Source organism: Podarcis bocagei (genome assembly GCF_964188305.1).
Source record: "Podarcis bocagei genome assembly, chromosome: 1".
Lineage (NCBI taxonomy): Eukaryota > Metazoa > Chordata > Lepidosauria > Squamata > Lacertidae > Podarcis > Podarcis bocagei.
This window is the reverse complement of record NC_138125.1, coordinates 128,999,028-129,014,868: the sequence shown is the minus strand read 5'-3', so window position 1 is coordinate 129,014,868 and position 15,841 is coordinate 128,999,028. Positions and strand designations below refer to the sequence as shown.

Here is a 15,841-nt window from a genome sequence, read left to right as displayed (position 1 = left end):
CTCGGGGATTGTAGTCCGAAAACAGCAGGTGACCCAAGTTTGGGCTAAAATATCCCTGCGTTGCGAGGGTTTGGGGGTGAGATGGTCCCTTCCGACGCTTCTGTGGCTCGGCCCTAAGGCGCTGAAGGAGCGGCGCCCGGAACCTTCCTCCCGGCGCTCTCTCGTTCCGCCCGGACCCCTTTCGCGGCCGGACTCCCGCGGGATGACGGGAGGGCTGAGGCGGGGAGCGATGGCGCTGCCCGTGGGCGCCTCCCGCAGCCGCTGCCCGTGGGCCCTGCGGGTCCCCGCGGCCCACCCGCGCCGGTACTTCCTGCTCCCGGCGGCGGACCAGGCCAAGCCCGGCCGGGCCGGGTTCCCGCGGCCTCCCTCTCCCCGCAGGGCCGCCCTTGCGCCGCCCCGCTTGCCCGTTGCCCCCGCGCGCCCCTGCAGCGGCGGCCCCGAGCCCGGCGGGCGGCGGAAGCCCGGCGTGGTGGTGGTCGGGGTGCCCAACCCGCTCATGTGGCTCCGCACCCGCCTCTACTTCTTCCTCGTCCGCGCCTACTTCGACCAGGAGTTCAGCGTCCACGAGTTCACGGAAGGGGCCACGCAGGTGAGGAGGGGCTTTGGGCAGGAGGCGAGGGAAGGAGGGCCTCCTCAGGGGGTCAGGATCCACGGGGCAGCAGAGCCCCCTGCCCCCTCTTTCTCCCCATCGGCCCTTGCCAGGGCCGGATTTTACGTATAAGCTAAAGAAGCTAAAGCTTAGGGCTCCACTCTCTTAAGTACAGTGGTACCTCGGGTTACATACGCTTCAGGTTACACTCTGCTAACCCAGAAATAGTGCTTCAGGTTAAGAACCTTGCTTCAGGATAAGAACAGAAATCGTGCTCCAGTTGTGCAGCGGCAGCAGGAGGCCCCATTAGCTAAAGTGGTGCTTCAGGTTAAGAACAGTTTCAGGACGGACCTCCAGAATGAATTACCGTATTTTTCGCTCTATAACACGCATCTGACCATAACACGCACGTAGTTTTTAGAGGAGGAAAACAAGGAAAAAATATTCTAAATGAAACAGTGGACGTATCATTTTTATGGTTCATGCTGTGGCCACAGACATGTGATCTGACAGTGAGTTTGGGGTAGCCCAATGCAAAAATCCTGAGGATCCATGTGGATCCATGCTTTGTAACCACGTTTTTGCGTCATTGCGGCCCCATGAAACAGTGGGTGCGTGTGTTTTTTGGTGCAGGCTGCAGCCATGGAAATGCTATGTGATCTGATGGTGAATTTGGGGTGACCCAGTGCAAAAATCCTGAGGATCCATGTGGATCCGTGCTTTGTAACCACGTTTTAAGTGGGGAGGGAAGGAAAAGAACTCAAGGGACAAGGAGCTTTTCCGCGGGGAGGAGGGAGGGAAAGAGCACTGTTGCTTTAAAGGTATACTTAAGGTATTTGCCCTGTGCCTGGGTTTTTTCCATTTAACAGTTTGCAGCCTTTTCCTTCCGCTCCTTGTTTTGAGGCAGAATAGATTTGAGCAAGTGAGGAGGACTTGGATTGCAGGGGATTTGCCATTAGCTGTGTAAAAGCGCTTCTCCTTGCAGCCTGAACGATAAGCAGCCACCAGCAGCAATAGAATGGAGCACAAAAAAGCGATAGGGGCACTAGGACCCAGACAATGCTCAAATCTATCCTGCCTGAAAACAAGCTGCTCCATCCCAGCCGATCAGCTGAGACGCGGGGGATTTGCAAAGTTTTCCGCTCTCCCTCATGCCCTCCCCAGCCTTTTTTTTTACTTCCTGGTTTTCACTGCGCTGGCTCAGAGCTCGAGGTTGGTTTTATTTTGCTGCTGGTTGCTTAAATTTTATCTTTCCTGCCGTCTCTCTGCAGCCTCATTGCTCTGTTTAGAGAGCGCGCAGACCTTTGCTAGCGTCTGTCCCTCCTCCCGTGTAAGCGGCTGCTGCCGGCTTTGCTGCTATGGCTCTCCTTCCCTCCCTCCTTCCTGGCTCCAGGTCGCTTTAAAGAAAGCAAAGTGAGAGCCTCGTAGAGCGTGTAAGCAGCTCCCGCTTTGCTTGACTGACGGCAGCCATGGCTCCGATCCGTGCATTCGCTCCGTAACACGCACAGGCATTTTCCCTTACTTTCTCGGAGCAAAAAAGTGCGTGTTTTGGAGCGAAATTTACGGTAAGTACTTAACCCAAGGTACCACTGTAAAGGTAAAGGGACCCCTGACCATTAGGTCCAGTTGTGACTGACTCTGGGGTTGCGGCGCTCATCTCGCTTTATTGGCCGAGGGAGCCGGCGTACAGCTTCCGGGTCACGTGGCCAGCATGACTAAGCCGCTTCTGGCGAAACCAGAGCAGCGCACAGAAACGCCGTTTACCTTCCCGCCGAAGTGGTACCTATTTATCTACTTGCACTTTGACGTGCTTTCGAACTGCTAGGTTGGCAGGACCCCGTCGCGGGGATTTGAACCGCTGACCTTCTGATCGGCAAGTCCTAGGCTCTGTGGTTTAACCCACAGCGTCACCCGTGCCACCTGCGTCCCACTCTCTTGGGGGGTCTCCGAAATAATTAAAGGGGGAAAAACTGGATGTACATTTCCAAAATATAAGATAAAAAACAGAAAATAAAACCTACATACAGCAACAGTGTTGTGTGTTGTGTAGGCTCCTATTTGTTTTGTTCAAATGGTTTTAGATAACCTGTTAAGTCCTTAAATTACCATATAGCATATATTCAACACAAAAAACAGCAACAATTTGTTGTTGACAAAGGACAGCTGGATATATAAAGGGCCCCATTACCTTCAGTAGCTTAGGGCCTCATCAAACCTAAATCTGGCCCTGCTTGTCACTGATGCAGATCTTCCCTTGCCCCTTCTTTTCTGGCAGGAAGGGGGCATCATTTTGGGATCCGCCTCAGGCGCCAAAATGTCTTGAGTCGACCCTGGGTTATGGCGACCTTGTCTTTCTTCTTCTTTGGCAATCACTTGTAGCCGAGTAAGGTTGTCTTCCATGAACACGGTGTGAGTCTGTGACTGCGGAGGCTAATTCTGGATCCACACGTCATTCCACAGTGGGGACATAGGTTTCCGGATAAGAGTTGATCATAGTGAGGGATTGCCAAACCTGCCTTCCTCTTAGCACATTTCTCCCTTTCGTCCTGTGGTCGAGCGTCTTCAAAGTCCATGACATCTTTGGTAGAGGCTATTCTATAATTGGAGCACTCGCAGGCAAGTGTTTCCCAGTTGTTGGTGTTTATGCTACATTTATACCATTCATGGTTCACTAGGGACACTGGCGGTTCTGTGGTCTAAACCACTGAGTCTCTTGGGCTTGCCGATTGGAAGGTCAGCAGTTTGAATCCACACGATGGGGTGAGCTCCTGTTGCTCTGTCCCAGCTTCTGCCAACCTAGCAGTTCGAAAGCACGCCAGTGCAAGTAGATAAATAGGTACCACTGCGGCAGAAAGGTAAGTGGCATTTCCGTGCACTCTGGTTTCCGTCACGGTGTTCCGTTGCGCCAGAAGTGGTTTAGTCATCCTGGCCATGTGATCCAGAAAGAAATCTGTGGACAAACATTGGCTCCTTTGCCCTGAAAAGCAAGATGAGCACTGCAACCCCATTGTCGACTTTGACTGGACTTAACTGTCCATGGGTCCTTTATCTTTTTTTACACATGGTATAGTGTCCTCTTACCATGCCATTGGGCCTCCTCACCGCAGCAAAGCATAAAAGTACAAAACTCTAGAGTTTGAAGGGACGACGAGGGTCATCTAGTCCAACCACCTGAAATGCAGGAATCTTTTGCCCAATGCAGGGCTTGAACCCACAACCCTGTGATTAAGTGTCTCATGCTCTATTGATTGAGGTAAGGCAGAAGTTCAATGGGTGAAGCTGCCCAAGCTCTGACTTCTTGAAGAAAAAGGTAACCTTGCAAACGAGCCCACAGGGGTTACTGGCTTGTCCTCTCTCAAAACCAGCAACTACTGAAGTAGCTTGTTTTTCTATGCTGTCTGCAGAGGAAAGGTAGCCTATCCCCCCTCCCCCGCCTAGCATGAAAATCCAAGTGGCAAGCATTTTAGCAAGCTAGTGTTGTTATTTATTTATTTCATACCCTGCTCATTTGTGCAAAAACAAGAACAAAGTGGTTTACCAAAATATCAAATAAAGTGGTGGAGGAAGGATGCAACAGTCCAGCCCACTAATGAGAAAACTGTGCTACTTCCACCTAGCAACCCACTCATTCCTGTTTACACGTGGCAAGTTGTTAAGTGTAAGTCTCTTACAAGTGAACTCCATGGAGGGTACCAGTGATAACTAAATAGCCCCTCTGGGCACATGGACTGTATTGCTTTGAGTATTAGATGCCAAGGAAAAACAGTGATGGATGTTGAATTAGATGAATCCTTGGTCTGATCCAACAGGATCCTACCTCTCTTTCCCTGCCTCCCTACCACAACTACTCCAAAAGTCTAGTGATGAAGACTGTGGTGACTATGCCATTCCTTAGTTTTCATTTTTTTTTTTTTTATAAAAATTTTTTATTGCGTTTCTTTCCATAGATGAACAAATTTGTTTGGACAACAATATACAAGAAACATTTTCCATATATATAAAGAAAAGCATAGAAAAAAGAAAAGATCATTATAAATTTTTTTCGACATCTTTTTGGACCTCCTCGCATCCTCTCAGCATTGCGTTCATCATTCTAACCAATTCAGCAATTTATTATCTTATTTCCGAACTTATTATACCTTTGTATTTATTATGTTACCAATTTCAAAAATTTGTAATTTAATTTTAACACTCTTAATAAACATAATATTTTGTTTCTAGTTTGTCTCATTTTTTTCCATCAATACTTACTTTATCATTTACTTAAAATAAATTGCAGAAGCATAACGTTTCTTAATCGTGCACAATCTTAACACTCAAACAACTTATAATGTTTTTGCAAATAGTCCTTAAATTTTTTCCAGTCCTCCTCCATTGTTTCTTCGCTCAGATCTCGAATTCTGCCGGTCATTTCTGCCAACTCCATGTAGTCCATCAGCTGCGTCTGCCAGTCCTCCAGTGTGGGTAAATCTGGTGTCTTCCAGAACTTTGCGATAAGAATCCTAGCTGCTGTGGTTGCATACATAAACAAGGTTCTGTCCTTCTTTGGCACCTTCCGGTCCACCATGCCCAGAAGAAAGGCCTCTGGTTTCTTAGAAAAGGTATATCTGAATACCTTTTTCAGCTCATTATGTATCATTTCCCAAAAGGCCTTTACTTTCGGGCAGGTCCACCAGAGGTGAAAGAATGTCCCTTCTGCCTCCTTGCATTTCCAACACTTATTATCAGAAAGATGGTATATTTTAGCCAACTTGACTGGGGTCATGTACCACCGGTATACCATTTTCATAATGTTCTCTTTCAAGGCACTACATGCCGTGAATTTCATACCGGTGTTCCATAACCTTTCCCAGTCCTCAGACATAATGTTGTGTCCTACATCCTGTGCCCATTTTATCATGGCAGATTTAACTGTCTCATCCTGTGTGTTCCATTTAAGCAGCAAGTCATACATCCTCGAAAGTACCTTAGTCTTTGGTTCTAGTAATTCCGTCTCCAGTTTCGATTTCTCCAACTGGAAACCCACTTTTTTGTCCATTTTGAATACCTCTTGAATTTGAGCATAATGTAACCAATCTCGCACCTTACCTTTTAATTTGTCCTGGCTTTGGAGCTTCCAATTGTCTCCAACTCTTTCAATCAGTTCCCAATATTTTGGCCAATAGGCCTCCATATTGGGCTTTTTTTTAGAAATCTTGGCTTCCACAGGTGATAACCACCTCGGGGTCTTGTTTTCTAATAAATCCTTATACTTCATCCAGACGGCAAAAATTGATTTTCTGACAATATGGTTTTTGAACAATTTATGAACCTTCGCCTTGTCATACCACAAGTATGCATGCCAACCATACACATTATCAAACCCCTCCAGATCTAGGACATCGGTGTTTTCCAACAGGAACCAATCCTTCAACCAGCAGAAGGCTGCAGCTTCATAGTACAACCTTAAGTCCGGCAGGGCAAACCCCCCTCTTTCTTTTGAGTCGGTTAGTATTTTAAATTTTATTCGGGGCTTTTTGCCCTGCCAGACAAACTTAGAAATGTCCTTCTGCCATTTTCCAAAACATTCCATTCTGTCCACGACCTGAAGGGTTTGAAATAAAAATAGCATTTTTGGTAAAACACACATCTTTATAGCTGCGATTCGGCCTGACAAGGTAAGTTTCAATCTTGACCAGATATCCAAGTCTTTTTTAATTTCCAACCAACATTTTTCATAATTATCTTTGAAAAGGTTTAAATTTTTGGTGGACAAGTATACCCCCAGGTATTTCACTTTTTTAACCACACTTAGCTCTGTCTCTTTCTGATACCCCTCTATCTCTGTAGGTGTCAAATTTTTGACCAAAACCTTAGTTTTTTGTTTGTTTAACTTGAATCCCGCCACCCGACCAAACTCCAAAATAAGTTCCAAAACTCTTTTTGTGCTAGATACTGGCTCCTGTACTGTCAAGACTAGGTCATCTGCGAAGGCTTTCAGTTTGTATTGTTTCGCTCCGACCTCTATACCTTGCACCAACTGGTCCTCCCTAATCATATTCAGCAATACCTCCAGAACAGAAATAAATAGCAGAGGGGATAAAGGGCACCCCTGTCGTGTCCCTTTTTCAATTAGAAGTTCATCCGACACCACATTGTTCACTATCAACTTGGCTTTTTGCTCTGAATAAATTGCTTCTAGTCCATTTTCAAACCCCCGTCCCACTCCCATCCCCTTCAGGTTTTTCTTCATAAACATCCAAGAAATGTTGTCAAATGCTTTCTCCGCATCAATAAAGATTAGAGCAGCCCTTGTGTTTCTAATTCGCAACAGCTCCAATATATCAATAATATTCCTGGTGTTATCAGACATGTGTCTACCAGGGAGAAAGCCTGCTTGGTCCTTGTGAATTACTTCGTTTAAAACGTTTTTAAGTCTACTTGCTAAAATGTCTGCAAATATTTTGTAATCCACATTCAGGAGTGAGATGGGACGGTAGTTCTTAAGCTGAGTCTTTTCCTTCTCTGACTTGGGAATCAATGTGATGAATGCTTCTTTCCACGTTTCCGGTGCCCTTCTCCCCTCCATAATCTGGTTGCAAACCTCCAACAACGGTTGTATCAAACAATCCTTCAGAGTCTTATAATATTTGGAGGTGAGACCATCTGGGCCTGGAGATTTGCCAAGTTGCATATTTTGGATGGCACCTTCAATTTCCTGTTGAGTTATTTTACTGTTGAGAATTGATCTTTTATCTTGACTTATTTTAGATAGTCCATTTGTCCTCAAGAATTGGTCTATTTCCGATTCTTTCTGAGGCCCCTGTGCATAAAGTTCCTTGAAGTATCTGTGGAAGCACTTTCTTATTTCTTCTGGTTTCTGAACTATTTTTCCTTGAATCTCCAGGTTTGTGACTGTGTTTAGCTTTTGTCTTTTTTTCAATTGCCAAGCTAACAACTTTCCACATTTATTTGCTGATTCAAACGATCTCTGCTTCATTTGTTTTATTTTCCACTCAATCTCTTGATTAATCAATTTCGAATATTGTGCTTGATGGAATTTGATCTCTCTTAGCACCTCTTTTGACTTCGGATTAGTTCTCAGCTTTTTTTCTCCTTCACTTATTTTCTCTAGAATTTTTTCCTTTTTTCCATTCCAAAATTTTTTCTTTATTGTATTCTGTTGTATCAGAAACCCTCTCATTACAGCTTTGCTTGCGTCCCAGATTATTCTTTTCTCCACCGTAGTGTTCAAATTTATTTCAAAATAGTCCTTTAGCGTTTTTTGGGCCTTCTTAACGATCTCTTGATCTCTTAGCAAGGTGTCATTCATTCTCCATCTGAAGGATCCAGTTGGGAAAAGTCTCAATTCCATTTTTAAGGCATTATGGTCGGAGCAGGTTTTTGGGCAGATTTCCACTTTTCTCGTTTTCGGGGCCAGCCCTCTAGATATCCAAATTTGGTCGATTCGTGTCCATGACAAGTGGGCCTCAGAAAAGAAGGTTCCTTCTTTACCCAAGGGGTTCCTTGTCCTCCAAATGTCAATCAAGTCCATATTGTCTGTCATTTCAAAAAAGGTTTTAGGGAGTCTGCCGTCTGTTGTTAAATTTTGATTTTGGGATTTGTCCATATTTGTAGACACCACCCCATTCATATCTCCCATCACGATAATATTAGAATAGTCCAAATAGTCCATCATTGTCTCATGCAGCTTCTTATAAAATTCTGATTTTCCATCATTTGGCGCATAAACTCCTAATATCAAAATCTTTTCCCCTTGTGTTTGGATTTCAATTGCGAGAATTCTTCCATGATCATCTTTAAATAAGAATTTTGGTGATAGGTTCTCCTTTGCATAAATTACAACACCTCTTTTTTTGACTTTGTCTGATGAGATAAATTCTTGGCCAAGTCTTTTATTAATTAATACTTTCCTGTGGAGCCTAGTCACATGTGTTTCTTGAAGGCATATTATATCCAATTGTTCTTTTTTCAAAATATGGAATATCCTCCTCCTTTTTTCCGGAGAATTCCCGCCATTTATGTTCCAGCTAAGTAGCTGCAGAGACATCCTGTTCTATTTTAAACGTTCTTAAGATGGGGTGCCTTCCTTTTGCTCAGATCCCGAGGGTGCAGGCGTTGGCCCGCTTTCAAGCAATATTGGTGCTGGTACAGCTGGAAGCCAATCCACTCCTTTTTGGAGATCTTCTCCGTGGTCGTGAAGGAACTTTTGGTTATCTTCAGGTGTTCTAATTTTAACCTTCCTTTCTTTGTAGGTGAAGGATAGTCCTTGTGGAAACTCCCACCTATAGGGAATTGCGTTGTATCTCAGCAATTTTGCTAGTTCTGAATAGGTGGCTCTAAGATCCAACAGCTGTCTCGGAATATCTCTATAGATTTCCACCCTTTTGTCTTGTATTTCAATTGCTTTTTTGAAATGAAGACCTAGGATCTTATCCCTCTCTTCCTTTGATCTTAAAATTATCAAACAGTCTCTGGATCTATCTTTCTTTACCACTCTTCCCAGTCTATATGCCGAGACAATCTTAAAATCTGTGTCTTCCTTTAAACCCCAGAACTTCGAAAATTCTTGTGTTAAGTATCCAATCAAATCTCCTTGCTCTAGTTCCGGGATGCCTCTCAATTTGATGTTACTCTCGCGATTTTTCAGTTCCACCATTGACAGATAAACTTGTTGTTCACCCACCTGTTTGTGCAGGGGCTTAACTTCTCCTTTTATTTCTTCCACTTCTTTTTGTAGAGCTCCCACTTTCTGGATTGCTTCTCCAGCCAATTCCCGATTTTCCGCTGTTGCTCCTTGCAAATTCTCTATGGCTTGCGTGTGCTGGGAAACTTGATCAGTCAATTTTTGAATCGAGGAAGTTGCTTTATCTATCTTCAAAGACTGGTCGTCCACCTTCTGGTTTAAACTTGATAGTTGCTCCAATATTTGTTTAAATAGTGTATCTGACCCACCTGCTGCCATATCTTCCTCAGTGGACTTCTCAGTTGTTTCCCCTTGTTCCCTTTGGGTCACCAGTACAGCTGGAACCGACGATCGGCGTCCTTGGGTCAGTGTTGTTTGTACAAACTGTGTTGGTTTTCTTTCCTTTTCTTTCTCCTTGGCCTCTTTAGATTCCTTAGCTTTAGATGCTCTTGTTCTCCCTGCACCACTCATTACACATCTGTCAGTGTTCAAGGTCAAATTGTCTATTGTTCCATGGGAAGGACAAATTCAATTATAAACAACCGGTAAAGTGGAATTCAAAACAAAAGTCAGTTCCCAGGATTTTATAATCCGAAAGCCCTGTAGGGGGAGTGCCACCAAGTTTCAAAGACAAAGAAGGAAGTAATCCGCCATTTAAAGTTCCAAATTTTTTTTTTGACTCAGTAAGTTCAATATCCAACAGTCCCTTCAAAGATTCAAAATTCCCCAAAGCACCTTTTAAAGTTCAACAAAGTTTCACAGGGGGTGCTTGCAACAATATCACATCCAAACTTTCCTGCTCAAATGTATCAATTATACTCCAACAAAGTTTTTACAAAGTTTGCAACTGTTTCCGCAGTTTAGCACGGTCTCTCTCTCCGGCAGCCCGACGATCTGGCTCTTTAAAGATCACCCCAAAGGGAGGGGGAGGTAGGAGGAGACCCCCCGTTACTCGTTCTTATAATCAAAGTCCCTTTCCAACTTCAGTTCAGCAGAAAAAAGAGCAGATTTAATAGCACGAAGAAGTTAAAGCTTCCCAAAGTCCCGTTTCAAGCGCTTCCGCTTTTTAAAGCTTTGCTTTGATCTTGTCAGCAATGTCGGAAGACGGACTTCCCTTTTTTCGTCTCCCGCTTTCAGCCAAATTTACGAAATTCTTTGCCAAATTTTAGTCCCCTTTACTCACGGGTATGTTACTTGCAGTTTGGTGTTGATTTTAGGAAGAAGGATCAGCGCTCATCTGTAACAGCCGCGCGGCTTCACTTCCGCGGAAAGAGCGATGAACTCACAGCACCGCTACCCCTCCTTCACTCCGGGTCTCCTTACGGGGTCCCTTCTGTGTTTTCGGAGCAGCTTCTGGTGCCCGCCGAGTCCCACGGCCACGGGCTCACTCTACCCGTGGTTTATCTTGATGGGTCGTCGCTATGCCGCAGCGAACGACCCTTTTCCGCGGAGCCCCTCTTCAGAGCTCGAAGAGGACCGCCATTACAGTTTCGCGCCGCCCCCGGAAGTCTGCCATTCCTTAGTTTTCAGGATACTGTTAAAAGGTACAGCAATCCAGCCAAGAAAGAAAGGTGGCATCCCTAACACTGATTTCCCAGTTGTTTGAAATTCTTCTCTATTGATCCTTTTTCTACTGCACCACCTCTTGGTTGCGTAGGAGAGCCCTTCTTCATTTTCTCTGGCACTATCCATCATTTGAGTCCGTTTTCAAGTTGCACAAACAGGACACCATTAAGCAGTCTAGGCAACTGAGCATAAAATAACTATCACTCCCTGTTTGCCGTTGCTTTGCTTGGGAATATAGCTGCACAACAAGAGCACATTGATTTGTGAGACATAATATGTACTTAATACACAGAGAGAATACTGTGAATTTACTTCGGAGTAAAAAAATGATATTTGTTTGTGTGTCCTGTCTTCTAGGCTTTTGCTCTTGTTTCAAGGCTAATTTCTCAGTGTAAATATGATCTACTGGAGGAGCTTGTATCAAAAGAGGTAAATGTTTATTTCCATTGTTATGGTAAAACTGATATATCCATCGTTCCTTAAGCTGACGTAGTAGACCAAGGCTAGAATATATTATTTGGGTCGTGTTTACCTTCATCTACTTAAGCAGGAATAGCAACTGACACCTCAAAAAAATGGGTTTAGCACCTGAGCTTCTGGGAACAGAAAGCAGGATGTATCCTTCCTCCTCTGTGTCCTGCAATTTATAACCTACTCACTGCCACTTCGTCCTCTCTTCATTCTTTCTTCAGTCCCCCCCCTAATTTAACTCCCTCAGTTCTACTGCCATCTCTTAAAAGAGGCATATGAGCCAAGTCACAGGTCCATAGCTCTTTCAGTAGGAAGGCTCATTCCTGGAAGATGTAGTACTACTAGGAAGACCATCTGTGAACACATGCAGAGTACTTCTCCCCTCATCAGTGAGCAATCTCCACCACCAGCCACTCATGGGGGGAAAGGCTCCCAAGTTAGAGACTGTAACCTTTATGTAGGGACTAAGTTGTGAAACCTAAATCTCTCAGTTAAGCACCTTGTGAAAAGGAGTGTGCCTGGTACCCAAACTCGGCTCCCTGTAGAGCACATCCTTGGAGATCCTGCCGTCTATGTTAACAATCATCCCTTCTCAATCAGATGCTGCAGGTGCTGAAGGAGAAGCTTTCTTCACTCTCCGAAAGCCACAGAAGTGCCCTAGCTGCCGACGTGGATGAAATAATGTACACAACAGCAGGAGATGTTGGCATTTACTATGACGACAGTGGTATGCAACCTGTTCAGAATGCTTTACTTTAAATCCTTTGGCCGCTTTTGGGAAACACTTATCATCCGTTCTCTGTGATACTGTTCAAAGTACCATATTTTTTGCTTTATAAGACTCACTTTTTCCCTCCTAAAAAGTAAGGGGAAATGTGTGTGCGTCTTATGGAGTGAATACAGGCTGCACAGCTATCCCAGAAGCCAGAACAGCAAGAGGGATTGCTGCTTTCACTGCACAGCGATCCCTCTTGCTGTTCTGGCTTCTGAGATTCAGAATATTTTTGTTCTTGTTTTCCTCCTCCAAAAACTAGGTGCGTCTTGTGGTCTGGTGCATCTTATAGAGCGAAAAATACGGTACTTTTCTTCAATCTGATGCTAACATTAATAATATTAAGAAGAGTTTGTATTTGGTATCCCGCTTTATCACTACGCGAAGGAGTCTCAAAGCGGCTAACATTCTCCTTTCCCTTCCTCCCCCACAACAAACACTCTGTGAGGTGAGTGGGGCTGAGAGACTTCAGAGAAGTGTGACTGGCCCAAGGTCACCCAGCAGCTGCATGTGGAGGAGCGGGGAATCGAACCCGGTTCACCAGATTACGAGTCTACCACTCTTAACCACTACACCACACTGGCTCTATGCCACTAGGGTCCTGTACATTGTTCATCTCTTGGTGTATCCTTGCCGCACCCTATATAGGAGGGGTGAAGAACTTTGGACAGCAAAGCCATTTTGGGCAAGCCATGCCCATCCTCCCTACACATGTTGTTATGCACAATAAAGCATGGGAGTGCAGAACTGTAGAGGAGCAATGAGGAGCTTAAGGTGAGCTCCCGGTTAACCTTTTGCTGGAGCAAGGTGCGCTCCTACTACCCATTAGCTTTGAATCATTGGTTCAAAGATCAGCATGGAGGTGTTTGAAAGTCCTTTTGCGAACAGTCCCATGCTGCTCTTCAGACCTCTGTTTGTTTCTCTCTCCTTTGCAGTCCTGACAATTGGGCCTTCAAAGGGCAGCATCACCTGATAGCATAGTGGTGTCAGGTGATTGACAGGTGGGCAACCTGTCAAATTTGTAGTGGCAGGGATGGTGAGATGAGCATCTGGCCTTCTGCCTAGGAAAGGGTCCCCAGCCTTGGGTTAGAGTGCGAACTAGGGCTGGGGAAACCCAGGTTCAAATTTCTGCTCAATTGGGAAGCTCACAGGGCTGAGCTTGAACCAGTCGCCTTCCCTGAGTGCAACATAATTGTTTGAACTCATTGGAGGATGGACAAAACATATAATAAATGAACAACAGTAATTCCAGTGTTTGGTCCAATTCAGATTTGATCAATGAGCTCCCATGCTTAGAACTTTAAGCATACATAAGATTCTGTCGTGACTCTCTTTGCATGGCAGCATTTAGAGATATAGGGGTTATCCCAGATGGTAAGGTTCCAGGTTCCATGTTGTGGGGGGTGAGAAGGAAGAAGAGGGCCAAATTGGAGGATATATGAGAATCAGTAGCCCTGTCAGGGAGGCAATGAGATGCCCAAGAGAGTAGCTTGCTTGTAATTAGAGGTCTACTCATAATCAAGCCGAGGGACTCTTAAAATGGGTCGTTACTGAAGAGCCACTAAACTTGATGGAGGAATTCAGTAGCTTTTTGTGTTCAGATATGCAGCCAAGAACCTTTGAATGGCTGGGTGGAAGTACCATCCTTTCTCCATCAACAATCTGTCGCTTATCCCACCACCTTCCTCACCTCCTTGAAAGCTGTAGTATGGGTAAAAGTAAAGGGGCCTCTGACCATTAGGTCCAGTCGTGACCGACTCTGGGGTTGCGGCGCTCATCTCGCTTTATTGGCCGAGGGAACCGGCGTACAGCTTCCGGGTCATGTGGCCACATGACTAAGCCGCTTCTGGAGAACCAGAGCAGCACACGGAAGCGCCGTTTACCTTCCCACCAGAGCGGTACCTATTTATCTACTTGCACGTTGACGTGCTTTCGAACTGCTAGGTTGGCAGGAGCGGGGACCGAGCAACAGGATCTCACCCCGTCGCGGGGGATTCGAACCGCCGACCTTCTGATCAGCAAGCCCTAGGCTCAGTGGTTTAACCCACAGCGCCACCCACTAGCCTTCCAGATTAGGCTGTATGTGTGCGTTTGTTCTTAAATGGAGCATCTGTCTGCTCCATCCTTTTTGTACCAATCCACGTGTCTGAAGCTGTAGAATAGTATTTCTTCTTCTAATACCCCTTTTATCTTGAAAACAGGAAGAAAGTTTGTTAGCATCCTGATGCGTTTCTGGTATCTGACAAGTGCTGACCTCCCTGACGAGACTCCAGATGGAACCAAAATATTCCAGGTCGTGTTTGGAGATGAAACTTCACAGGAAACGAAGCGTCTTTTAACAGCAAATTATGAGTAAGCACATCCTTGGTTTTCTACGTGGCGGCGGCATTGTGCTCTGTGTATAAAGAAACTACCATCAAATCAGTGCATTTTAGTTCAGGGTTTACTTTCCTGAAAAAAACCCCATGCCATTGTGAGAAAGCCACTTAGTTGACTATTTTCTCTCCTGAAATGTGAGCAACAGTAAGGTGGGTGTGGGGGATGAAGAAGATAATCGAATTTATGCACTTTAATTGTGAATAATATACATAAATGTGAATAAATGGCAAATAAAAGTCGAGACCAGGAATAGGTGCATTAAACTTCTCCTGCAAAAGAGAGAATGTTTTAACAGGTCTCCTAAAGTATTGATACAGAAACATTAAGATTTGATTGATTTATTGTCGCAACATTTAGTGTACCATTGGGAAGTATCCAGCTAAATAAAAATTTGTGAGAGTGGAAGAACCAATGGACTTTCTGTGCACCCCACACAATCCCAAAATCTGCTTCAGAGGGTTGGGGGGAACCCAAAACAGATTATCAGGAGCACAGGGGGGGAAAGAGTAGGGAGATGTTTCCTTTTGCAAGGAGATATCCTTGTGCGGATGGAATATTTGCCTTATTTCTACATTGAAAACAACCCACTGGGATTAAGCAGCCAAGTTTGAGCCTATTATTACATTGCCAAATGATACTTTATCCATCAGTTCAGTATTGAATTTGCTACAACACTAAAAGCTTTATAAAGGATTTGGAAATGTTTTACTGCTTGGCTTATGTTTCAGTCTCTTATTTCTGTGCTTTCTCTCCCCCCCCCCCCCAGATTTCGAAGAGAATTTACACAAGGTGTGAAACCAGACTGGACAATTACACGGATTGAGCATCCAAAGCTATTAGAATGAATTGACTGGACACTTTCATAGACAGTTCTTAATATTCTGGCATATCAGAAGACATCTCAAGATTTGTGTGCCACAATCTTTTGTGGACTGCTTTTGTACTTCTCGATTACTGGAACACAGTCTCGCTCCAAAGCATAAAAATAAAATCTTTTTCAGCAGACTTGGAAACTTCACAGATGTGTTCTTTGCCCGCCGTTGAAAGCGTCATTCGAAGTCACTTTCAATACGAAGCATGCTAAGTGGTTATGCTGAGAAATATTGATGTAAATTTGAAAGAAAGTGATGCACCGTCTGGCAGTTCATAACTGAATGTCCTGTCCCCCCACCCCTCAATGATCTGTCCAAATGGTTTTTTCTTCGGGTGGGGGGGTGCACAATAAGGAAAGGAGAGAAGTGAGTTCCAAACTTCCTGTTTTATGTGTCACCGAAAGTAAAAGTTACATAATGGATACATTATGAAAAAATCTTTGTTTTTTAGGAACATTATAACTAATTTACAGCCTATCTCAGTGGTGTCCAAACTTTGTTCAAAG

At 44.6% G+C, this 15,841-nt stretch overlaps 1 protein-coding gene across 1 annotated transcript; it reads left to right on the top strand.

Moving 5' to 3' along the window:
• Positions 1-187: 187 nt before the first annotated feature.
• Positions 188-15,468, top strand: MAIP1 (matrix AAA peptidase interacting protein 1). The gene is made up of 5 exons (XM_081183515.1): positions 188-589; positions 11,199-11,270; positions 11,913-12,039; positions 14,286-14,436; positions 15,230-15,468. Exons 1-5 carry the CDS (start codon positions 203-205, stop codon positions 15,306-15,308), a joined length of 816 nt encoding a protein of 271 aa, XP_081039641.1. The 5' UTR covers positions 188-202; the 3' UTR covers positions 15,309-15,468.
• The last annotated feature ends 373 nt before the right edge of the window (positions 15,469-15,841 follow it).

Coding starts and splice junctions, on each gene's coding strand:
- MAIP1 (XM_081183515.1), top strand. CDS start 203: ATGACGGGAGGGCTGAGGCGGGGAGCGATGGCGCTGCCCGTGGGCGCC. Junction 12,040..14,285: donor CATTTACTATGACGACAGTG/GTATGCAACCTG, acceptor TCTTGAAAACAG/GAAGAAAGTTTGTTAGCATC. Junction 14,437..15,229: donor CTTTTAACAGCAAATTATGA/GTAAGCACATCC, acceptor CCCCCCCCCCAG/ATTTCGAAGAGAATTTACAC.